Here is a 25,671-nt window from a genome sequence, read left to right on the forward strand (position 1 = left end):
GTGGTGAAGACTGAAAAGGCAATAAAACATCAAGTGATTATTGGCTCTGCTGGACTTTGTACTTGTTTCTGGTTTTATGTTTGAAATAAGTATTCCTTCAGGGACCACCAGTTTGTAATTTGATGCTGGTTCAGACTGGATAGTACTAGATTTCAGCTGGCTGGCTTTCTCTTCCACCTAACATGGTCTTTTGAAATGAATATCAAATATTACTCATAGGCAGACTGCCTGGACTGTTACAGAAAAACCTTACCAAAGAAGTACCCTGCTGATTGCACAAAGCTTATGCATATGTTCCACCCTTTAAACTCTTCTTCAAAGTACCCAAATCTCCTAAATGTATTCCATTTTGGATTCTGGCCTCACCTTTTTCGTAGTATATTTCTCAGCATGCCACAGAATACCTGCTCTGACTCTTGAGTTGACAGAAGTTGCACAATCCTGATATAAAGGAACATTCATAAATTCAGCCCTCTATCAGTTCTAATTATAACTCATAATTTTGCATAGATAGATCAGGTCTAATTCTCCACTTTTCCCTCCCATTCTCTTCCTAATTTCTGCTCAGTATTGCCCATGAATTGAATAAGATTCTGTCTGGCTTTTCTTTTGTAGATATGATGGGGTTAAAACTGAGATAAATTTAGAAAGACTTTGGGTCCTTGTTCTAACTACCTGATTCAAATATACCGTACTACATATTCTTTGTATTTTCCCAAGACCTGTATTATTTCACAGTTGAATTCAGTGCTTAGTTAAAAACTTCAAGTAAGTTTAGGAAATAATATTGATGCTGCTGTATAATAAGTCAGAATGTGCTTTCCCAAAGAAGTATAATTGTTTACATATTTTCCTTAATCACTATTTACTGACCTCTCTTCTGATTAAAAAATATGAATAAAAATATCCTCAAAATTCAATTTTCCTAAGGGGATTATTTAACTCTGTTTAATTTTCCATGCCAGTATCTAGTGGATCTCAGTCCCTTTTTGTATAGTCTACAGCTGACTGGAGCAGTTACCATAAGAGAAGTTAGCTAAGAGACAGCCATAAATAAAACAATATGGCAAGCTTGCTGGTGAGGTCTATAAGGAGTAGGTTTCTCAGTTCCAGATATAAAAATGTTAGGATAAACAGTAAAGAAGATATGAGTTAAATATCTCAAGCAGCAAAAGCAGAAAATGGGACAAAGCCAATTAAAAGTATAAGCTTGTGAGGAATATGAACATATTCCAATGTCCAATGTCTGAGATCCTGAAAGACACCAAGTGACAGGGAGAAGGCCAGGATGGACAAGCTCAGTAAATGAAAACTAATTGTGAAGTCTGGAGGATTAGATAGATATGTGAAGACCATAGAGGATATCACACAGCTAATCATGTACAGTAGTCTGCTGGCAACAGTTTTGGTTATGTTTCATGTAATAAGTTCCTGATACTCAGATCAATAGTTATTCCACTGAAAGAATAGCAGATGAAAATGATGGACTATATGGAACTTGCTGAGCTGACTGGGAGAATCCGTGACCAGGGAGAAGAGTCGGTGGAAGAAGATTGGAAGAAATTCAAGGACTATTTGAAGAAATATTGTCATATCAACTAGTTTGAAATGGACTTGGAAGTGTTTATAGGTTGTAGTTTTAGAGTTTAGTGTTTAGTATTAAGGATAATATGAAACAATGATTGTTAAATGATAAGAAATTAAATATAGATAGATATTAAATATGATTTAAAATTATGAAATAGAAATTGCTAATGATGATTTACGATGAAACGCAGATAGGGGGACTTGAGGAAGTAACTTTAAAATGATTAGAAAGATTAGGAATAACGGAAGTTAAGTATTCTTTTTGTATTTTTGTTGATTGTATTGTTTATGTTATGTCTTGTTTTTTATATGTATTTTTTTGTTTAAATACCGGTATATGTTTTCATAAAAACAATAAAAAAATAAAATAAAAAATAGTTATTCCACTGAGATAAAGATAACTGATCTGGGAAAACTAAAAGGGATAGATAGGCATTGATGGATGCCTAATAGTCCGCTCATGAGATCATCTGGAAAAGTAAGGCAGAGGAAAATTATTCCCTTCAAAGGACTCATTTCTTGGAGGTGAATATTGTGAATAAAAATGTCTCTTAAAATTCTAGTTTGAAATGAAATGTGACCATTTTAAAATGTGAACATTTGATTTCAAAGTCTAAAAACATTTATGTGAATTCATCTGCCTCAAAAATGGCACTGGGCTCTCAAGCCTCTTTCTCTTTTCTTCATGTTTGTCAGACACGGAAATTGTCCAAAATGGAAAGGCAGCGCTTCAGTGAAGAGGTAGAGATGCTGAAGGGACTCCAACACCCTAACATTGTCCGTTTCTATGACTCATGGAAGTCTTCCATCAAAGGACAAGTCTGCATTGTACTGGTGACAGAACTCATGACCTCGGGCACCCTCAAAACGTGAGTACAGAATAGATTGGATGGGAATGGGTGCCTGGGATGAAAAGCAGCCTTGAAGGGGCTATGTTGGGTGTTTTTTTTCAGGAAATGGCATTTTTTTAGCCCATAGCCTGTCTTAAAGGACAGGTCTACAAGCCACACAAAGGGTCATTATGCAGCAAAATATTAATTGCATTGCTGCTTCTCTAGAAAACATTTCAAAGATTGCCTGATACTTTCATCTTTACTCTGAAGAAAAGTGTCTGAACCGAGGTCTTCAGATTTCCTGCATGTTTTCTTTAATTTCTAACCAACAAACCATCTCTCCAGATGCTAATTGCTTGCAAAGACAGTGCTTGCCATAAATCAGTGTGGGAATGTGATTCAAATGAGGACTGTGCTACATTGTAGGACAATGAAAGAAAGTTTTTCTTTCAAAGATAATTGGCCACATTAAGGTGAATTCCTCCAGACTACAAATAAGTTTGAATTTGCAATTCGTATAGTTTCTAATAATCAGTTCTGGAGGTATGTCTGAACCAAAGATTGGTGCACTGTATTTCAGATGATTGTCATCTTCCACCAAGAGCGCAACTTTGGGAGGGATGCACGTGGAGCAGGAAGAAGGAGACAGCAGATAGCCAGCTAGATTACTTGAATCAACTCTGATCATCAGTCGGATGATAGATATTGTGGTCAGAGTGTCCTCACATGCTCTTCAACATCTTCATCAATGATTTGGACGAAGGGATAAATGGGGAACTCATCAAGTTTGCAGACGACACCAAGCTGGCAAGAATAGCCAACACTCCAGAAGACAGGCTTAAGATACAGGAGGATCTCAACAGACTTGAACACTGGGCACTATCTAACAAAATGAAATTCAGTGGTGAAAAAAGTAAGGTTCTACATTTAGGCAAGAAAAACCAAATGTACAGGTATAGCATAGGGGGTACCTTGCTCAATAGTAGTAACTGTGAGAGGGATCTCGGAGTCCTGGTGGACAATCACTTAAATATGAGCCAGCAGTGTGCTGCAGCTGCCAAAAAAGCCAACACAGTGCTAGGCTGCATTAACAGTGGAATAGAATCAAGATCACGTGAAGTATTAATACCACTTTACAATGCCTTGGTAAGGCCACACTTGGAATACTGCATCCAGTTTCGGTCACCACGATGTAAAAAAGATGTTGAGACTCTAAAAAGAGTACAGAGAAGAACAACAAAGATGATTAGGGGACTGGAGACTAAAACATATAAGGAACGGCTGCTGGAATTGGGTATGTCTAGTTTAATGAAGAGAAGGATGAGGGGGGACATTATAGCAGTGTTCCAATATCTCAGGGGCTGCCACAAAGAGGAGGGACTCAAGCTATTCTCCAAAGCTCCCAAAGGCAGGACAAGAAGCAGTGGTTGGAAACTAATCAAGGAGAGAAGCAACCTAGAACTAAGGAGAAACTTCCTGACAGTTAGAACAATTAACCAGTGGAACAACCTGCCTCCAGAAGGTGTGAATGCTCCAACACTGGAAGTTTTTAAGAAGAGACTGGACAGCCATTTGTCCGAAATGGTATAGGATTTCCTGCCTGAGCAGGGGGTTGGACTAGATGACCTCCAGTGTCCCTTCCAACTACTACTACTACTACTACTAATTATTATTATTATTATTATTATTATTATTATTATTATTATTGTTGTTGTTGTTGTTGTTGTTGTTGTTGTTGTTGTTGTTATTATCTTCTCAGTGGGTTGTTTTTCTAGGGTCCTTTCATGAACTACATGGCATTCATTCATTCATTCATTCATTCATTCATTCAAATTTATTTGCTGCCCATCTCATAAATGACTCTGGACAGCTTACACAATTAAATGCATTAAAATCATAAAAGAGAAATATTTCTAAAACAATGAAATTGGAAATTTTATCTTGGTTTATTTTTATTCTTTCACAGAACTTCAGAAAACTCAAAGATAAGGAAACTTCATTTTATTCCCCTTTCTTTTAATTTTCTATTAAACTTCTAACCGTCAGCATATGGTTATATCACTGAGTAGGCATTATGGGGTTGTTTGGGAACACTGTTTTGGGGGCTCTTACTCATCAATTACCTTTGGTATTTTGAAAACATCCAGGTTCTGCCTATCGTGGCCCTCAGTCAATGATGATGATGAAGTGGCTCTGAACCAGATCAATCTCTCTTTCTCTTTGTAGATATTTGAAGCGATTCAAGGAGATGAAGATGAAAGTTCTTCAGAGATGGAGCAGACAAATTCTTCGAGGACTCCATTTTCTACACACACGATCCCCTCCAATCATCCATCGGGACCTGAAATGTGATAATGTCTTTATTACAGGACCTACTGGCTCAGTTAAAATTGGAGATCTTGGTCTGGCCACACTCAAGCGTGCTTCATTTGCCAAGAGTGTCATAGGTACTTGATGGGTAAAGAGTGTGTAGCAGAATATATTGATCTTACTTTATGTATCCATTCATCTTTAAAACTATATTCAGTAACAATAATTATTAGGATTACCCTTCTAAAATATTTGGATCTATTTGCTTCCAAAGTTTGGAAATAAACATGAGTTGATGGTAGTATTAAAAGACAGAAATTTGTTGGAATTGAGAGCTTATGCACACTGAGAGCTTATGCACTGGAGACAAATTCCTTGTGTGTCCAATCACATTTGGCCAATAAAGAATTCTATTCTGTCCTGTCCTGTCAAGTCCTATTCTGAATTTCCTATGGAAGATACAATCTTTTAAGCAAAACCTTATGGGACAGAATCGGTACTTTAAGTATTTCTTGATTCTCAGAAGCCTGCTTGGATAATGTATTACTGTTGCCCTTGAGCTAAATGGGTCATTTATAGCCTTTATATGGATAGTCCTTGACTTACAACAATTCATTTAGTGACCAGAGCTACAACAGCACTAAAAAAAGAGACTTATGACTATTTTCCACACTTATTGCCATTGCAGCATCCCCGTGGTCACATGATCATAATTTGGACTCTTGACAACTGACTCATATTTATGACAGCAGTGTCCAGGGGTCATGTGATCATCTTTTGTGAACTTCTGACAAGAAAAATCAATGGGGAAGCTGGATTCACTTAACAACCATGTTATTAACAACTGCAGTGATTCACTTAACAAATGAGCTCAATAATCTCGTAAAATGGGACAAAACTCACTTAACCAGTGTCTCATATAGCAACAGAAATTTTGGGCTCAACGGTGGTCATAAGTCAAGAATTACCTGTATATCTCATGGTTAAATATGAATGGTTTTGCCCAGGGCCTGTTTAAAAACGTTGTAGATCTGGGCATTATTGGCTGAGATGTTAACTGGAGATGGTTTAAAGATTTTTTTTAATTTCAGAAGTCCTGGATGCTGCCATGATTTCACTTAAAGGTCTGAGTCTCAGGTAAATCCTTTCCTTCCTTTTCCAGGAACCCCTGAATTCATGGCTCCAGAGATGTATGAAGAAAAATATGATGAAGCAGTGGATGTTTATGCCTTTGGCATGTGCATGCTTGAAATGGCAACCTCAGAATACCCCTATTCAGAATGCCAGAATGCCGCGCAGATCTATCGTAAGGTTACCTCGGTAAGATAACAACCTCCACCTTCTCTCATTTCTCTACATTCTTGGCTCCATCTCTTGCAGTGTCCTTATGCATTGGAAAGGAACTTTCCCATGATTACTTTCTAAGGAATCTGAGTTATAGTGCAATTTTGGATTTAGAATAACATTTTGCTAATTAGGACCAGTGAAGAGCAGCTATGGCAATAAAATTGGGTTGAATTTATGAGGAGTGCAACTCTCTGCTCCTAGTTTCTGGCCAAATGCTTTTCTTGTAACATTATATTTCATATTAATTTGAGATTTAAATTGGTAAAAAGAGATGATAAATGAGAATCCAACCTATTTGAAAACATTCATATTTTAGATAGAAGTCTTGTTCCATTGGCCAGAGTCAGAGTTAATTTAGTCTATTTTATTGCATCCCATTTTGGAATTATTTTTATTCTAATAGAAAATTGATTGAAAACTGAAATGGGTTCCAGGCATCCAGATTAGTTTAGGGTGTTGGCCCAGGTAAATAGAAAGTTTTACAGAAAAGAGCTAAGCAACTGCCTTTTTTCTCCATAGCAGGAAAGGCAAGCAAGATTCATCGTCATAAGAGGAGAAGGGATTGAATGCCTATATTATTCTCCCTTCTACCCCCCACCCCAAATTGATCCTCTTTCTTATTTCTCAAAACAGGGTATGAAACCAAACAGTTTTTACAAGGTGAAGGTGCCTGAACTAAAGGAGATAATTGAAGGTTGTATCCGAATGAACAAAAATGAAAGGTAGGGAACAGCATAGTTGCTTATGTGATTATGCTAAATCAATGAATATTGTTGATGTTTTGTGGCTTGTACATGCATGTCTGCCTGTGGGTGCAAAAGTGCATATTGCACCCCTTTTAAAAATTCCATAATATCTGGTAAAGTAATCAAAAGTAATCTGAGTAGATATGGGTAGAAATTATGGGCAGACCTAGATAAGGAATGGATAGAAAAAATTCACTGCCTATTTATAATACAGTAGTCCTCAAATTACAACCATTTGTTTAGTGACCATTTGAAGTTACAACAACACTGAAAAACAGTTGTAAGTGTGAAAAAAATCACACTTAGAACTGTTACAGCATCCCCATGGTCACATGCATTTATGACAGTTGCAAGATCCCAGGGTTACTTGATCACTTTTTGCAATCTGACAAAGTCAATGGGGAAGCCAGGTTTACTTAACAATCATGTTATTAACTTAACAACGGCAGTGAATCACTTAATATCTGTGGCAAAAAAGATTGTAAAATGGGGCAAAATTCATTTAACAATTGTCTTGCTTAGCAATAGAAATTTTGTAGTTGTAGTTGTAAGTCAAGAACTACTTGTATTCTTGTTTTAGAAATCACTTAAAATCTTAGCAGAACCTGACAGCCAAATTGGGGGAAAAGTTTTTTTAAAATTTTCCCAGGCAGACAACTCAATGCAAAGATTCAAAATAGCATGTAGTTCAAATGCATTGCAATTTGAGATATGCCTATCGTCAGGGTGGACATAAAATACTGGATCACTAATTAAAGTACTCTCAGCCTAAATCTCAAATTCCCTTGGAATTTGAGACTTTCAGACTCTTTAATGCTACTTCAGAGATTACCTGTACAAACTGTAGGAGACAGCAGTGTCATGGAGACAGTTAGATAGTAGGATGGGTTGGTCTGCTTTCTGCTTTCTTGAGCCCCAAACAACAGTTTCAGACATTCACAACTGGCTGAATAGTGAGCAGGCTATCTAACAAAAAAGGGGCTGTATGGATCATAGCTTCCTTTCTTTTCCTTCCGCCAAGTTAAATCTCATACTGAACTTTATGCTCCGAACTTTGTATTTTGCTGTTTTTCTATGCTGCTTATAACTGGAAGATTTTAAGTTTGTGTAGTTAAAGGCATGGAACAGATTGATGTTCATATACTTACTGTATGAAGATCCTGGCCTAGGTATCTCTTTTAAGTAATATTGAAATAACAATCTGTGAATCCAAACTTACTTTCTGTTACCTTCATTTTGCAGAATAGTTTAAATTCAACTTGTTTCCCTATCTTCCCTGCAGATATACCATCCAGGATCTTCTAGACCACTCCTTCTTCCATGAGGATACAGGAGTCCACGTTGAACTAGCTGAAGAGGATGATGGTATTAAGACCACTTTGAAGCTTTGGCTACGGATGGATGACACTAAAAAACTGCATGGAAAGTACAAGGACAACAATGCCTTGGAGTTTTACTTCGAGCTATATAAGGATGTGGCTGAGGAAGTTGCCCAAGAAATGGTACACCTTACTGTCATTCATTTCTCTACTATTTCTCCAAATCTTTCCAGGTTAGAATGTTTTATAAATAAGAGATTTAAAGTAGAGCCATCTCTGTCTTTAATTTTTCTGTCTGCACTTTGTACCAGCATGTCCTAAGAATGGTACATCTTTTAAGGGAAGTTGCTGTCCATTAACCCTTGTGATGTTAGTATCATATCCTAACATATGAATAATCATTATTTATTCAAATGTGTATTTTAAAATCACAGTAGTTTCACACAATCATTTCTGTCACACTGCAGTCTGCCCCATGAGAATTATCACAGTTGAGATCTAGTCTTTATCTGTTCCCTTACAATGTCACATTGAATGCAAATTTTTCTGGAAATATCAATATAAGCCTAACTTGCTGTCTGCTAATAGCTCAGGAATTGCTCACACTGCCAAAGATTTCTGTGTGTAAATATATCTAACCACAGACCTATCTCACACTCACCTACAATTTAATTACACATTGATTATAACCCTACAATTTAATTACACATCTACAAGAGAGCCTGCTCTGAGGACAGTACTGCAGATGGCCGGCAAGATGTATGGCTATGTCTGACTGTCCTTCTGTTTTCTATCTTTCTGCTCTGCCCTCCTTCCTACTCCATATGACTGACCCATCATGCAGGTGGTTTTAGGCTTTGTGTGTGAGGCAGACTACAAGCCAGTGGCCAAAGCTGTGCGAGAGCGCGTTCTTGCTATCAAGCGCCAGCGTGAGAAGACCAAACAAGCTCAGGAACAGCAGAAGCGTCAGGAGCAATCTCTGGCAATGACTCCTGATATCCTGCATTTGCTGGACCTGGATTCCCCCTCGCCTCTCAGTCCTGTCCAGACCTCAACCCCCACTACACCGGGGTCTGCCGATTCTGCCCTTGGATCAAGTTTTCCCCCAGAGCCAGAAGAGCCAGAGGTTGATCAGCATCAGCCATTCCAGTATCATCCTAACTATTCCTCTGCCACATGTAAGCACACCCATTTTGTTATCTCTCTCTTCAACCAATGACTATATAACCAATGCCCTCCAGTATAATGGACCACGGTTTCTATAATTCCCTGACAGAGAAGCATTTTGAAATATGACTTGGCTGTGTAATACAGCATCCTGAAAACCTCAGCTTGCAACTTTTAAGTATTGCTCTCAGTTTTCGCTGAGATTTTTTGCTCTCTGTTTGTCCTTGAGGGGGGTCTGACATTTTCAAAGAAGCTGGGCAAAATTGGCAATTAACTGGAAAAGGCCACCAGATTAGATGCAGTCAAATCTTATTTTACCTCTCTCCTTTTTCCTCCACAGCTGATTGTGAAACTGATGGATACTTAAGTTCTTCTGGATTTGTAGAGTTGCCTGACAAGCTGCAGAGTCATTCTAGCCCAATAACTGTTTCGGAACATTCCTTTGCTTCAGTGAGTGGAAATTCTGTCTCTGGCATACACAGCTGCATTGGGTGACACTAATGCATATGGCTTAGACATGGAGAGAAGGTGAACTGGCTTGGTATTGCAACTTTCCTTTCCCTCTTTATATCCACAGACCATTGCTGTGAGCCTGGATCCTGTCTCCATCAGTGACATCTCTTCCCCTGTCGACAGGTAGGAGAGTTTCAGGTTAGCTGCTATGGGCTATGACTCAAAATGTAGAGTGAACAAAATCTTGTTGCTTGCTTTCTTTTCTGAACCATAACATACACTGCACAGAGATAAATAAAGCTGAATTCCCTAGAATAAAGATAACGTCTATAGAGATTACTCAGGAAAATGTGCTTTTTAAACTTGTGTTATGTATCGGACTTTCCCCCTCTAGTGCTTGTCTTCACAACAGCCCTACTTCAGTTAATTTCTAAATAAGTTAGAACATCATCCCCACAGGGATAACATTAGCCCCCACTTTGACAGTCTTTTACAAGGCTCTGAAGACCTGGTGAATGTGGGGCACCCAGAGTAGGATGGAGTCCATCAAGTGGCTTATTTAATTGACTGGTTGTTGTTGCCAGGAGGGTAGGGGTTTATTGCTTCGTGTTGTTTTTATATTGGTTTTTTATCCTTGTAAACCACCCAGAGTCACTGAGAGTGAGTTGGGCAGGTTTATAAGTGTTCTTAAATAAATACATTAAATAGCTTCCAATGCACCATGATTCAACAACTTTGTCTTTGCCATTTGGGGATGCCAAATATGTATTGGGCTGTATGGAGCACCTTCTGATAGCCATTACTGAGCCCAAGCTAACCAACAATAGAACTCTGGTGTAGCCTGTCTGAGCTTGCTCTCTCTATTTGAAGTTTACCAGTTATTGATTTTATTTTCCCAGTCCAAACAGATAGTGCTATCTGAAACAAAAAGAAAAGTAAAAAAGGTATTTGTTTCACCAAGGGGCTCAATCGATCTAAATCTAGAATACACAACAAACAGCAAAACTATTCTCAAGGGCTTTCCCCAAACTGTTACTAAATGGAGAAAAAAAGAGAGAGGATCAAGGAACATGACAGGCAGATTCTCCTAGAGAAAGAAAATGCTCACATTCACAGAATGACTTCATTGGAATTTCATTTTGGCCAAAACAAAGTTTGGTGAGGACAATTTGTTCATATTCTCTCTCAGCAGAAATTAAGACCATTTCTTGAAAGCCTCAACTTTGCCTGAAACAAGAAATTTAGAAAGGACAGGAAGTGAGATGAATTTTATGATACATCCAAACTGATCACATTTCTAATTTGTTTCCTCCTCCTCCTCCTCCTCCTCCTCCTCATCTGGGAATAGTTACACATCTGATGTGGCATCTGGCTTGAGTGATGGCTATGAGGGTCTCTCTGCAAGTGAGGACAGATCAAAGTCCCTGGCCAAGCGAGTCTCTGGAAGGCTGCTGCGCCGTCGTGCTCGATCTCGTCTGCGCATTACTAATGTGAGTGCTATCACTTGTAACAGCCTTATGTTTTAATAATACTAATTAACAGACAATGGTAGAAAAAGGATTTATGTAGATATAGCTGTACTAAGATTGTGAGGTGATATTAAAAGTGGAAAAAGTAAAACATAGGCCTGGAAAATTATAATCATAAACAAAACTCCAGAAAGTTGTCTTTTTTACACATTTGTCAGGAAAAAAGAACAAAATGACTAATTCAAACATTGATAAATACATAACAATATGCAAATACAAATCATCTGTAGATTCATTCTTTCTGTGTTGTAGAACCCACTTGGCTATCCCTCATGCACAAAAAGTCCAGTATTCTGTAATTTATGGGACTATAGCTGTTAAAATCAACTTAATAAGGAAAATAAATTTATAACTAGAACATATTTTCCAGGATTAAGAAAGATTGTAATGTTACCATTATTGAAACTGGGGAATGGTATTCTATTTAAACAGGCCTCAAAATATAATTGCCCTAAGATATAAACGGCATGGTATATATTACATGTACGTCATATATACATCATACATATAAACCTGTATACAGACACAGAAAAACATGCATAGGTAATTCATTCATCCAGACAACTGTCAGAACCAGGAACTATCCTGGGCTTCTTAAATGTAATTGTAGTCACAATGTCTTGAAGTGAGAGTACAGTGAGGTTCATAATCTAGCCCAAATACAGGTAGTCCTCAACTTACAACAGGTCATTTAGTGATTGCCTGAAGTTACAACAGCACCAAAAAAGTTACTTATGACCATTTTTCATATTTATGACCATTACAGCATCCCTGTGGTCATGTGATTTACATTTGGATGCTTGGTAACTGGTTCATATTTATGATGGTTGCAGAGTCATGTGATTCCTTTTTGCAACCTTCTGACAAGCAAAATCAATGGGGAAGCTAGATTCACTTAACAATGGTGTTACTAACTGAACAATTGCATTGATTCACTTAATGAATGTGGCAAGAAATGTTGTAAAACTCACTTAATAAATTTCTTACTTAGCAACAGAAATTTTGGGCTCCGTTGTTGTAGTAAGCCAAGGACTACCTGTATTGCTGTGATAGTTTTGCATACTAGAACAAAAGCTTTCTCATTATTTGTTCATGAGAATTATATTTAGTGCCTATACGTCGTATTGACTCCTGGCGATTGCCTGCACTAGTCTCTGCAATTTCCTTGGCAAGATTTCAGAAGTTGTTTGCTACTTCCTGCTTCCTAGGACTGAGAGAGAATGACCATTCCAAGGTCACCCAGCTGGCTTTGGGCCTAAGGCAGGGATAGAACTCGCATCTTCTGGTTTCTAACTGAGTGCCTTAATCATTACTCCATGCTGGGTCTATATGAAAATTTGGAACCAAGCAATTTGGGATAAAATTTAATTATGTCTATCCAATCTAGAACCAGGGTACATTTTCTTAAATCATGAAGAGAGGACACAGTATTAAGTTGCATAATTTGTTTATGGCCTTTTCCCTTTACTATGTTGATTTGCTACCCAGCAATTCTAGAGCCAGATTAACCACTGTGACATTTGCTGTCTTCTTGCTGATTCTTGCAATTCCCTCCAAGGCAATGAGTGTTAAAGCCTGATAGATTTAATATAATTTGAGGTTCCGCATGGATGGTATCAGAATAACACTGATACCACTAAGAATGACTTAAGACCATCTTACTCATTCATGGTCTGAGGATACAAAGATGAAATAATGGGAACATGGTAGAAAAGGGAGGTTGCCACATTTAGGTTCAAATGGGAAAGATCCAAAGTGACTTACCAGCCTTATCTTCCTTTAACCAATATCCTCATCGAGTACAGTGTAATAAGAATTAGATTTCAGAAACTAATAGATAAGCAGTTGTATTTCATTCCTTGTACTATATGTTTACACACAGACTTTGGTAGACATTTGCCTGGATTTCTTGGTTACATGACTATATATATCTTTCAAGTGTAAGAGAAAAACATTATTTGATCAAATGATATTTACAATTAGGCAGCAAGGAAATTAAATACTGATTAAGGTAAGGTATAAAGCTATACTTAATATTTATTTTTCCATCAAATATGGGAATGTGGAAAATGTTAACAACAATCACCATTAATATTTTTAGTGAGTAACATATATTTTCTCTTATTATGCCTTTCACCTCTCAACTTCTTTTTCATATAATAGAGAATTATTTGTTTCATAAATACCTGAAAGTCTGCATTTAGGGCCAAACTGCCTTAGCCCTGTAAACTGATTTTTAAACAAAAAACCCCCAGTAATTTGTGGAAGTGAGTTGAATTGAAGTGTAATGCATGCTATATCAATAGAGGAAATACCTTATTTAATCTATTATGTACTTACGTTCCTGCTGTCCTGATTAGAATCTCCTCTCTCTTCTAACATATACATATAAGAACTATTTTGCAATACAAGGAACAGAAATGTGTAAATAACAGGAAAAAACAAGTTTTCTACAATTATTTTATTTGAAATGAAAATCTAAATATCTCCTTTTAGAACTGCTATTGTAAGATTTGATCATCTAGTAAATTACCTTTTAATTATTAAATGTTTACCCTGCCTTTATTACTTTATAAGTAATTCAAGGTGATGAACACACCTAATATTCCTTCCTCTATTTTCCCCACAACAATAACCTTGTGAGGTGGGTTGAACCAGGAGAGAGTGAATGGCCGAAAGTCACCTAGCTAGCTGAGTTGCCTAAGATGGGACTACAAGTCAGGCTCCTGGTTTCTAGGCCATTACACAGTTACTAACCATTATACCCTACTGACTCCTACTTTCTTATTTGAATGTCCTCCAAATATTCTCATTATAGCTTCAGTTAGGCAGGTAGCTCTGGATTTTCCCATTTATTAATTCAGGAAATTAGCCTGAGGGATCAGTACTTTAAAGCTACTTATTTTTGTCTGACCTTCAGATTTTCAGAGGGTCCTTTCTAGCATATAGAAACAATCATTTCAGAGGAATTTAGCATTTTTAGCAATGGCATTTCCATAATTTAGAAAACTTTTATGTATGTACCGGTATGTTTAAAATTTTTACCAATCATACAAATATCATAGCATTATTCAGAATATTACTGTAGAGACTTTTCTTAGTCTAAATAACAAAATTATGTAAATTGAATGGCATGCATCAGGCTTCTTCCAATCTACTTTGTTGTATTATTCTAAAATATCCCAGCAGAAATACATGTAAATGTATGCAGGAAAAAACCTTTTTATATGATTAACATGCTGGTAGGAATAATTCCTCTCCAAATCACCCATGTTCTAATAAGTAGTGGAAGGGAAAGAGAAGGAAAAGGCATGCAATTTCTATCTTTCAACCTTGAAAAGTTTTAAGCTCATCAAAAAGACTGGATTCGCTATCTGGCCACAGGGTTTGTGTGTGTGTGTGTGTGTGTGTCTGTGTCTGTGTGTGTTGCTTGCACATGCTATGGTAGCAGAAACCCTAACACTAATCCCCCAATTTCTGTAGATGCCAAATCAGAACGATCAAGTAGTTGAGTGTCAACTACAAACATATAATAACAAGATGGTCACCTTCAAATTTGACCTGGATGGAGACAATCCTGAGGAAATCGCAGCTGTCATGGTATGGATATTGATTTCTTTTATTCACATTATCTATACCAGTAGGAACTGGGGGCAGGATGTGACCTCCTTAATTCTGGTTTTGACTATGCTTTTGGCTTTCCAGGTTGCCAAGGAATTTATCCTGAAATCTGAACAGGAACGATTCATCCAGGGAATTCATGATATTATCCAGCGTGTAGAAGCACTCCTCCAGAAGGATAAGTTGAACAAAGAACAGGGGGCTGTGGGCAAGCCTGATGTGCAATGTATATCTCCTACTTCAGCTACTAATGCTCTCTCAGTGAGTTTCAGGCCTTTGCTGATTGAGAATTAGGATAAAAAATATTTATTTAGCATCCAGAAATGCTTTGCTCATTTTTGTTATTTTCCAAATGAGCAGCAGGTGTATCTCCTCATCTTTTTGATCAGCTGAGCACAGTAACAGATCTTCAGAGATAAACCATCTTTCCTTTGACTTTTCCTTCACTCATCCTAAAATATCTTAAAATGCTAAGGACTCTTTCATTAAGGTACTTTGTCACTGAGAAAGGTTCTAGAATTCAGATTTGTCTGGAAACTGAATAAGAGTCTTTTTTCATTAATCCCAAATCATAATGGCTAAGAAGGACAGAGCATTCTTCACATGGTCAGAGAGGCCTCATTTCATTATCTATTAAATGATTTTTTTTACCTTTTTCCTGTTTTCTTTTAGGCTGAGTTGCCACTGCAAGACCTCTCGTGTTCCATCTCCTCATCCTCATCTCTTATTGGTAATGTAATGTAACATTTGCTCAACCCAGATTACTTTTCACTTATTACCTGAAAAGCTATTTCATTTACTGGATCTGATCTATCAGATACTGAAACTTAACAGGCAATAGGAGAAGAAATAGGACTGAAGTCCTTCTCTGAGAATTTAACCCAAAATAATATTACTGCTAGACTTTGTTATTTATAAGAATAGAAGGTTAAATCTTTCCAAAATTTAACAGCCAGCTATTGATACATTCAGAGAATTACAGTTTCCCTTAGGATTCTATTACTTTCAAACAAGTTCAGGAGAGCAGGAGACAGATTCCTGGGAATTAACAAAAGAATGATATTTTTTCATATGCTGTCAATCTTTTTTTAATTGTATTGCTGAAACAAAGAATACTTGGAATAAATGATAGTATTTTTTATGCAGAAGCACTATAAACGCCACTCAATTTGGGTATACCAAATATATTTGTGAACTCAGAATTATTTAATTCTAAGTGTATAACTTTTACATTAGGCTGCAATTGCCAACTCTCATGGTTTTAGTAAAAATCGAAACAGAGTTTTTCTGCTTTCTGCTGCTTTACAATATAAATGTGTGTCAAAAGATGAGAAAAGAGGGCATCATGATTGAATGCTATACCTTATCAAAAATAATATGAATACTTAGCAAATGTAAAAGTTAGAAATGATGCAAGACTCAGCCTTAAAGGATATTCATTAAGGGATGCTAATCTGTAGTAAAGGATCTAAATATGAATCCTAAGTATTCAACTTTTTACAGATTTTGGTTGCAATAATTCAGGACAGCCTGTGTCATCACCTATCCATACTTCAGTGGTGGATGCAATTTCTGAGAATGAGCCCTTTAGCCCCAACTTTCCCCCATCAACTACGCAAAACATTGGGCAACCACTGCTCTCAATGACATCTGCAGGTAAAACTGTGGTTAGTTCTAGTTATAAAATACTATTTTCGTAGATAGCATTTAGGGAAGCTAACCAGGCTTGCTATCTTGAAGGATTTTTATCCAGTGATGTAAAATGCCAGACATTGGCTAGATATCTAAGATGATAGTGATGATGGCAACTATTACTTCCTGCCTCTACGTTGTACCACCCAAGGTGGTGTATATAATATCACCCCTTCCAACTTTCCCAACAACAACTCTGTGAGTGGATTGAGCTGAGAAAAAGTTACTGCATGCAAGTAGTACTGGTCATAATGATATAAGATAATTCAACAATAAAGGGATAATCTGGAGAAGTCTAATATCCTACATGAACCAGGCTTTTTAAAAACAACAACAGAAGGAACGAAACTTTACTTTAGCTTTCTTGAATTTGAAAAAACTTGTAAATGGTTTACTTATTTGTGATCTGGGCAGGGGCAAGACTAATCCCAGTAATGTGGAAAAAATCTGAATGAATTATATAACACAATACATCATCTCTCTCACTCTATATTATACTATTTTCTTAGCCCCCTATTTCTTTTAAAAATATTTTAAACCTTTTGAAATAAAAGGTGTTATCCAAAATCAATATATAAGCTGCCATGCGAAATTCATCACATACTTTATGTTCCCATGGTGCAAAATATGGACATTGACGGAAAAAAATTGGGCAAGGGATCCACTTAATATTAATTAGAAAATAAAGCTGATTGGTGATAGGAAAGAACAAAATGAACAGGGCCCATTTGCTCTGCAAACAAGGGGGAAACTTTCTGCAATGATGCATAACCAGTGAGATACAGCTGATTTCCCTTCCTTGGCTACTAGGACAACTGACCTGACAACGTGCCTTTTTCCTTACAGGTGTCAACAGTATACCTGGACAGACCTGGCCAACTTACCATATGTATCCAGGGACTCCTACAACACCCTCTTACCTTGTCCCCATCCCTCAACCAATTTCACCACCAAATTCTGTTCTCCCCACATTACCCGCAAGCACTTCCATTGGTCCATCCATTGGCACTGCTGTGCATGCACCACCTATCCCCATGTGGCCTTCCTCTACTTCCCCATTGTACTCCTTTGCCAATGTCTTCTCTCTGGCTATGATGAGTATGGCCCAGTCACTTCTCCCAGCAGTATCTGTAGGGACTGCCCAGACAGGGCCTCTCTATACCTCTCCAGTCCCACAGCCACCAGTTCTATGTCCACCAACCCCAACTACTGTACGTTTTATCTATCCTGAGCTAGTGTCTTCCCCCAAACCAGTTCACTTAGCCAATGGAATGTTGGGGCCAGTGGTGTCTCCAGGCTTTAAGCCATCTCCAGTCACCTCAATTGCCGGGAATTCTGAGAACCATCCAGTAAGTATCTTGTGTGACTATAGATGAGGGAAAACAAGAGGCTCTCTTGTATCCTCATGCCTCAGTTCTAAGATACTGTTGAAATGTATTATTTAATTAAGATGGGTGAACATAAATGGGAACATTGCTACATGGAATTTTGTTCATTTTAGGGAATAGTGAATGCTTGTATTATATTTAGTCATCAAAAGCTAGCAATTTTAACAATGGGCATGGGGATTTTTTATTATAATAGAGGAACACTCCTTGGAAGCTTTATCTCAACTCCATAGGAACCTCAGTTAAATACTGATTGAGAATTCCTAATTGTAGCAGCTTCTCCATATTACGATCAGATGTACATTATTTTAGCAGTGCCTGAATACCAGGCTAATCCTCTGATTTAATGAATTATCAATGGATAACACAAACATCTCTTGAAGAAACAAACTGGAATTCCACTGCATGGTGAATGGACCAAAAATAGAAAGATTTCTGCTGATTTATTTCCCTTTCTCCACAGGTAGCTCCTGTTTCTTCCTGGTCCAGATCACAATTAACCATATCAGATCTATCTACTTCCAATGGTTCCTCTACTGAATACACAACCATCATTGAAGGTAAGAAGTGTTTCAGAAGAATTGGAACAGGAAATCTGGAACCCTCTACAGGTTGCTGTCGTGAAAAGCCATGACTCAAAGCAGCATCCATAGTGGATAGCTCAAAATCAGCACAGTGCCAGATGTGATGATGCATACATGTTCAAAAGGGGCAAGGTTTGCATCACAATGCTACATCTGCCATCTTGCAAATTTTGACACGCCACTACCTTCTACAAATATTGCTACAAGCTAGGCTTAAATTATTCTTAGCTATAGTGATATAAAACTGTGTTCCCTTCCTAAGACAGTACCATCCAACAGTTGCAAATTGTGCAAAACCACTTCACATGCTTGATTGCATTTTGTTGATGTGGTTAAGTGACCTTAATGGGTAGTCTGACTGGTAAATATTGGTCATTGCAGGCTGCAAGATTGTCCCTTCCAGTCCCTGAGAAGCCTTCCCTGGTGCCTTTCTCTTCCAGTATCACTTGACTCAATGGCTAGTTTTTGTGTTGCTGCAGGTAGCATAAGGCTGCTGCTGTACTCAGCAGACTTGTGGAATGGTGGAAAAGTTCTAAAAACATACTTTCCTGCTTTTCTGCTCTCCAAGGCATGGTAAAAAGAGAGAGGGAGAAGAGGACCCGAGCTAGTCCTTTTGCTTTCATTTTGATTTTGTTTGACACCACAACTGAGCTCCAGATGTATCCCTCTCATTGAAACCTTGATTGTCTTACTTTACAGGGAAGGTTTACCACTCTTATGGAAACATGTATATAAGCACCATATAAGCCGTGGCCTTTCACCAGCTTTCAAAATGAGCCACAGCCAGGGCATCAATCAAATGAAATGGGAGGCAAAAGTTCCAACTCTATTTCCTTTGCTTGGCTCTCTGTTACTTGTTTCGGGCCATAGATTTCATGGAACTATGGGGTCTATGACCATAACAAAGTCTTTCTTCTTGTTCCTTTTGATACTTCATACAAGGAGACATACTGTGAGCCTCTCCACATCCCACATGGGAGAAGAGCTTACATAGGTTGTCCAGTGACTTTAAGTAGCATTGCTTGAGCTTCAAGATATTCTTTGAGCAATGGCTGGTAGCTGTAACATCTAGATGAGAATTCTAAGAGTGTATGTTCATATATCTTAAAAGTTGCCAACTGAAAAATACCACAGGAAGATTTGCCTACAGCTCTTCCTCATACTTTGTTTCTCTTTACCAGGAGACCCCAAGCCACAAATCCTGGGGCGTTTCCAGGTGACACCCACACGGAATATCCCATCAGAATCTTCCCCCAAAGGCAATGGACCTGACATCTCAAGTACTTCTGAATCTGATAGTGGATCTCCTGGTGAAACACCTGTGCAGGAAGGCGAGGAGGGCACCACTCCTGTGGCAGAAGGAGAGGGGGAAGGAGAGCCCACACATGGCAACATTGTTTGGATGAATTATATACACAGCCCTTCCTACCCCAGTAGTGATGATTCAGACAGCACAGAAGATGATGATGTCTGGGTTGAACTACAAGCCTTGCGCCAGAAGTGAGTAGTTTTGGTACTACTTGGCAGTAAATAAAAAATTTCCCTACTGCATTCAGTAGTATCCCCTTTCATTCTGTCCTTCTCTCAGGCATCTCTCTGAAGTGGAAAAGCTCCAGGCCCAGCAGAAACAAGAAATAGAGGAGCTTTATGCCCGCCTTGGCAAGGTGCCACCTGCTGGAATTGTATCACCTGCCACCATACTTTCCAGTCGCCAACGCCGCCTCTCTAAGGGCAGCTTCAATCCCCTGAGGCGCAGCAGCCTACAGCGCCCAGACGCAGCGCAGCCCCAAGGTAAGCCTTTTCTTACCTCTGTGCTAAGTGCATGCAAGCAATGGACAGCCATGGCTACAGACTTAACTGACTAATCTAGTTGTAAGGCAAATTTCAATAAGCCTACTTAAATGAGAAATGTCTTGTGACACTTTGGAAAATGCCCTTGGCAGATGAAGGAATATAGAACTCATACAATATGCCCCACCCTGATTCTATATACAGCAGCTCAATGTTTTGTGGGAAACTATTCAGCACTGCTGTTTTGTTAACAATCTCTAGGCTTTTCCTGGGTATCTGTAAACTGAGAACCTGTTATATTTTAAATAAATACCTACCTATCTATGGAGAACTGTTTCAATGAAATAACAGGACTGCATGCCTGATCTCAGTGAAAACACTTTAATAGTGACAAAATACAACTTTTTAGCCTCATTCACAGTACAAATTGTACAGGCATTCATTCTCTTACCTGCTTCCAGATACATAAAATCCCTGAGAAGGGAGGAGATTTTAACCACCCCGACTCACCCCATTGCAGTAATTAAAATAACTCTTTCCTTGTTTCTAATATTAGAAGAAACAAACCATCTTGATTAAGATTTTGGTACGATGGATGGGTGGGAAAGATTTTTTTTAAAACACCCCCCCCGTCCCAATGCAAATAAAATGCATATTGTAATTGTGTGTGATATTGTACAATAATGTTAGCTTCCCATCTATTTTATACTTATATATTGATTTACATTACAGTTGTCTTTTCATGAATGTGATTATTACCTCTGCAGGGATCATGAGGAGAAATTCTGTGAGTGGCAGCAGCCTTGCCTCCCAGGAACAACGACAAAGTAAAGGCGTAAAGTTTGCTAGTGATATTGGATGTCTGGTAAGGAATGAACTAGGCTAGCAGCTGGCTGGGAATTCTGGGAGTTAAAGCCCACGTGTCTTAAATTTGCCAAGTTTGAGAAACACTAGAATGTTTTGAGAATGTTTGATCTAGGCCAGCAGTTAACTAGCCTCTGTTGAGCAGGCAAGTCTTGTGGAACCCACCTTGCCTTTTTCTTGTTTGAAGAAATTAGATCAATCTTTCCCTAGGCATTATATCTACAGGTATATTTGTTGCCTTAAGTTATATGTAAAAGTTGAGATAAAAAATAATAATAATGCTGCCTTTTGCTACTGACTGGTGATGATTTTGGCAATTTTGGTGTTAAAGTGGTGCTCCAGGGTTTTGCACCTAAGGCGCCTATTACTATTGGTATCTTTGCTTTCTTTTGCCACAGTCATTCTGTTTTGCAGGTCTACAGTTAGTTTCTGGTTTTCTCCAGTTCTTTCTCTTCTATTCTACGGTCTCCAAGTATTGCCATAGCCATTATCCAGACTTCCTTGTTTTTCTTTTCAATAATTGTTAAGCCTATTCTGTCTGTTTAAATTCTATAATCCCAGAGTACGGTTTTATTTTTTATTATTTTTCTCTATTTTTTGGTCAGTCAATTGCAAAAGGCAGCTTCTGTAGCATAGAATAGGAGCTTGAAATTCTGGCTAAAGAAATCATGCCATTATATAAATCTTCCTTAGACTTTCTTGATTGAATGTACTGTACTATGCATGGTTTCTTAAGGTAAAGGTAAAGGTTCCCCCGCACTCTAGGGGCCGGTGCTCACCTCCGTTTCAAAGCCGAAGAGCCAGCACTTGTCCAAGGACGTCTCCGTGGTCATGTGGCCAGCATGACTAGACGCCAAAGGCGCACGGAACACTGTTACCTTCCCACCGTAGTGGTCCCTATTTTTCTACTTGCATTTTTACGTGCTTTCGAACTGCTAGGTTGGCAGAAGCTGGGACGAGTAACAGACGCTCACTCTGTTACGCGGCACTCGGGATTCGACCCGCCAAACTGCCGAACTTCTGACCGACAGGCTCAGCGTCCTAACCCACTGAGCCACCGCGTCCTTTATGGTTTCTTAGACACATGTTAATAAATAACACATAATACCTCTTCTAAGTTACATCTAGCCATCTATTTAGGTCTGATAGGAAAGGCATGTTACGGGTCCAATTTGCTAAATAGTTCCATCTGATGGCACCCCAGCAACAAGCCTTTTCTGCCATAGCACCCATAGCAGTTTGGAGTATCATTCCCTCAAGGCAAGATTAGATTAAACCCTATTGGCAATCCAGAAATCTCTTTAAAAGTATTTTTTTTTCAGCAGGCTTGGGGACCCTACAATAACGGAGCCCATGAAATACCGTATTTTTTGGCGTATAAGACGACTGGGCGTATAAGACGACCCCCCAACTTTTGAGATGATTTTCAAGATTTTTCGTCTTATACGCCGGAAAATCAGCGAGCCCGGGAAGGCACGCCCTCCCTTCTCACTGTGGAGGAAGCAGGGCAGGCTGGCATCTGGCGGGAGGCGGCAGGGCAGTCCTGCGCACGCGCACGCTCCCCGGCTGTTAAGGAGCACTCCTTAGCAGCCGGGGAGTGCACGCGTGTGCAGGACTGCCCTGCCGGCTCCCGCCCAACGCTCTTCCCTCTTGAGGCAGCATCACTCCCCGGCTCCTAAGGAGTCCTCGGGGATGCTGCCTCAAGAGCCATGGCAGGCGCCTCACGCTCTTCCCTCTTGAAGCAGCATCGGCGGAGCCGTCCGGCGTCGGGCAGGAGCCGGCAGGGCAGTCCTTCCCTCTGGAGGCAGCATCTCCGAGGACTCCTTAGGAGCTGGGGAGCGATGCTGCCTCAAGAGGGAAGAGCGTCGGGCGGGAGCTGGCAGGGCAGTCCTGCACACGCGCGCACTCCCCAGCTGCTAAGGAGTGCTCCTTAACAGCCGGGGAGCGCGCACATGCGCAGGACTGCCCTGCCGGCTCCCGCCAGACGCCAGCCTGCCCTGCTTCCTACACAGTGAGAGGGGAGGGCGTGCCTTCCTGGGCTCGCTGATTTTCCAGCGTATAAGACGACTGGGTGTATAAGACGACCCCCCCAACCTTTGAGGTGATTTTCATGGGTTAAAAAGTCATCTTATACGCCAGAAAATACGGTAATGCATGTGGGATTTGATGCATTTTAAGTTCATTGTTTTAATTATTATTTAAAAGTTTTAGGTTAATAGTTCTTAATGGTTATTTAAAAAATGTTTTATTAGTTTTATTATACACCACCCAGTCACATCATTGAGATGGGCAGCTGTATAAATTTGATAAATGAAATAAACCACACAGATATTGTGCTAAATCAAATCTATTAAACCATATAATAAGATTCAAATATCATGTGAATCCAGAAGTGAACCACTTGTGACACTCCAGAATTAAAACTTCTATTAGCTCAGCCCTAGCCAGCAATATCAATAGCAAGGCATGTTATGAGTTGAAGTATAGTAATAGCTGAGTAATAAGGATGATCTTATTATAACCTCTACAAAAATGATGCATTTTATGGCTTAGCACATTAAGTAAGACCATTTTATCAACCAGCAATACAGTAGACATCCAATGTGTGCTATTTAAAATTCATTGTTCTCACAAATTATTTTTTATTTCTTCAGTAACCAGACCATTGGTGGATACTTTTGTGGATTCTACCTCAGCCTGCTGCCCATCCTCAAAAGGATGGAATGAAAAGGCCTTCTGCAACATATGCCTTTTGCTCTGACTATAAGGGCAGTCACTCTTATTCAGTATGGCAAAGATATCTTGATAAAAGGAACAGAATTGATACCTCTGAGAATTGTATCTGCACCAAACAAATAAGGATGATAACACTGCAGTGCTACTGAGTTTCTAAGCTTCAGATATGCCAAAGGATGCTGAGCCCCTGCGATTTGGGAGGATTTCTCATGAAAATGCCAAGATGTGCATGCTTTTCTGCTGCTTCTGCCTTATAAAGGAATGCAATTAAAATAGAAGCAAAGAAAGCCCCATGGGATCTTTCATGCTCTGGAGTGGAATCCTTATGCTTCAAGCTTTATAGGTCTAAGTGCCTTGATAAGAGGGAGATCAAGACCTAGAATAGATCTTAGTCACTCTCCTTAATTCCCAAAGCCACCTCAAGCTTCTCTAAATCTTTAAACAGCTGTCTTATGGGAAATGACTATGCCTTAGTCTTAAACGAAATAGGTCCTCTCCTCATTACTTCAGCTGCAAGTTGAGCCCCAACAGCAGTGGCAATCTACTTGATCTCCTCTGCACTTTTGGAAAAAATTGCCTTGATTGAGGTTCAACTTTTCTTACAAGAGTATCTGCACTTTGGAGTGAAAGCCTTGTACATGAGGCTTTGTACATCTACCGTAATATATAAAGACAGGCTTTGAAAGGAAAGCTGATATTCCATAAGGCAACATCAACCTGGCCAAAATAAAAAATGTGAACTTAATGAAAATAAATAAACATAATTCAGAGAAAAACAGTCCAGATTCTTTGACCCTTCCTCCCCACTTCCCTGTACAATACTTACTATTATATTCCAAGCTCCCCATTGAGGTTGTGTTCAGGCCAAGAGCTTTTAGGAGAGCTATTCCTTTTTCCTCCATTTAGATTCAAAAAATGGGAAGCAGGTAGTGAAAAAACAAGGAAGTGTTGCAAGTAGGAAATCATGGCATTGATTCCTATCTTCCCCCAAGTATTTCTGTTAATAAGACAGGCACTAGCACAATAAAATATTTATTAGGAAGCTAGTACTCTGGGATCTAGAAGGTGTTTTGAATCCCTCTCTCACAGAGCAAGGGAGGCTGCATTCCTGCATTGAGAGGTCATCCCACCTACTAAACCCTCTCTTGATTTCCAGTTCTGCACATCAGCATTATTGATAGAGGCAAAAAACAAAAACAAAAATTGTGTTGGAAGATTTCTAGTCCTTGGTGTTATAAATACATAAATGTGCACAAAAGCAGCAAATTTATGGTAATAGTAGAGTGATAGAGATGAATTCAACTCCGTTATCATCAGCAGAACTTCCAAGGGAGTAAAAGAGAAAGAACCATAAAATGCACCTCTTCTCAATACTGACAAGAAAACATTGTATTCTACTTTTTCTTGCTGCCCCCATTTCCAATAAAATTATTTTAATAATTGATGCAAAAGGCACATTCCACAGTAAAAGAAATGCATTTATAAAAACTACCGTAGCTCGGATATACCAAAGAGGAACAATCTCATGATCAAAACTCTTTATAAGCAGAGGAGAGAATCTAACAGAAACAAAGACAAATGGATGAAATTTGCAATGGGAGATATCTGAATGAAAGCAACAAGCAGGAACTGTCACACATTTCAACTATTTAGGTAGTTTACAAGAATGTGGTAGAGTGTTATTGGGTTCACTCCTGCTTGTTT

The 25,671-nt window shown here is 38.9% G+C and overlaps 1 protein-coding gene across 1 annotated transcript in view; it reads left to right on the plus strand.

The window, feature by feature from the left end:
- WNK4 (WNK lysine deficient protein kinase 4) overlaps window positions 1–24,743 on the plus strand; it is a gene marked incomplete at its 5' end in the record, with an annotated part of 45,227 nt that extends 20,484 nt beyond the window's left edge. Inside the window, 19 exons of the mRNA XM_081342916.1 lie at window positions 2,284–2,456; window positions 4,647–4,867; window positions 5,893–6,050; window positions 6,711–6,799; window positions 8,106–8,325; window positions 8,987–9,320; window positions 9,650–9,759; window positions 9,887–9,945; window positions 11,111–11,252; window positions 14,775–14,891; window positions 14,997–15,173; window positions 15,585–15,642; window positions 16,416–16,568; window positions 17,451–17,953; window positions 18,456–18,552; window positions 19,758–20,076; window positions 20,165–20,367; window positions 21,135–21,232; window positions 23,886–24,743. Of these exons, the coding sequence (XP_081199042.1) occupies window positions 2,284–2,456; window positions 4,647–4,867; window positions 5,893–6,050; window positions 6,711–6,799; window positions 8,106–8,325; window positions 8,987–9,320; window positions 9,650–9,759; window positions 9,887–9,945; window positions 11,111–11,252; window positions 14,775–14,891; window positions 14,997–15,173; window positions 15,585–15,642; window positions 16,416–16,568; window positions 17,451–17,953; window positions 18,456–18,552; window positions 19,758–20,076; window positions 20,165–20,367; window positions 21,135–21,232; window positions 23,886–23,888 (3,234 nt within the window). The 3' untranslated portion in view covers window positions 23,889–24,743. The remainder of the gene's footprint in view (window positions 1–2,283; window positions 2,457–4,646; window positions 4,868–5,892; window positions 6,051–6,710; window positions 6,800–8,105; window positions 8,326–8,986; window positions 9,321–9,649; window positions 9,760–9,886; window positions 9,946–11,110; window positions 11,253–14,774; window positions 14,892–14,996; window positions 15,174–15,584; window positions 15,643–16,415; window positions 16,569–17,450; window positions 17,954–18,455; window positions 18,553–19,757; window positions 20,077–20,164; window positions 20,368–21,134; window positions 21,233–23,885) is intronic.
- Between the last annotated feature and the right edge of the window lie 928 nt (window positions 24,744–25,671).

This window comes from Vipera berus (assembly GCF_964194415.1).
Source record: "Vipera berus genome assembly, chromosome: Z".
Classification (NCBI taxonomy): Eukaryota; Metazoa; Chordata; class Lepidosauria; order Squamata; family Viperidae; genus Vipera; species Vipera berus.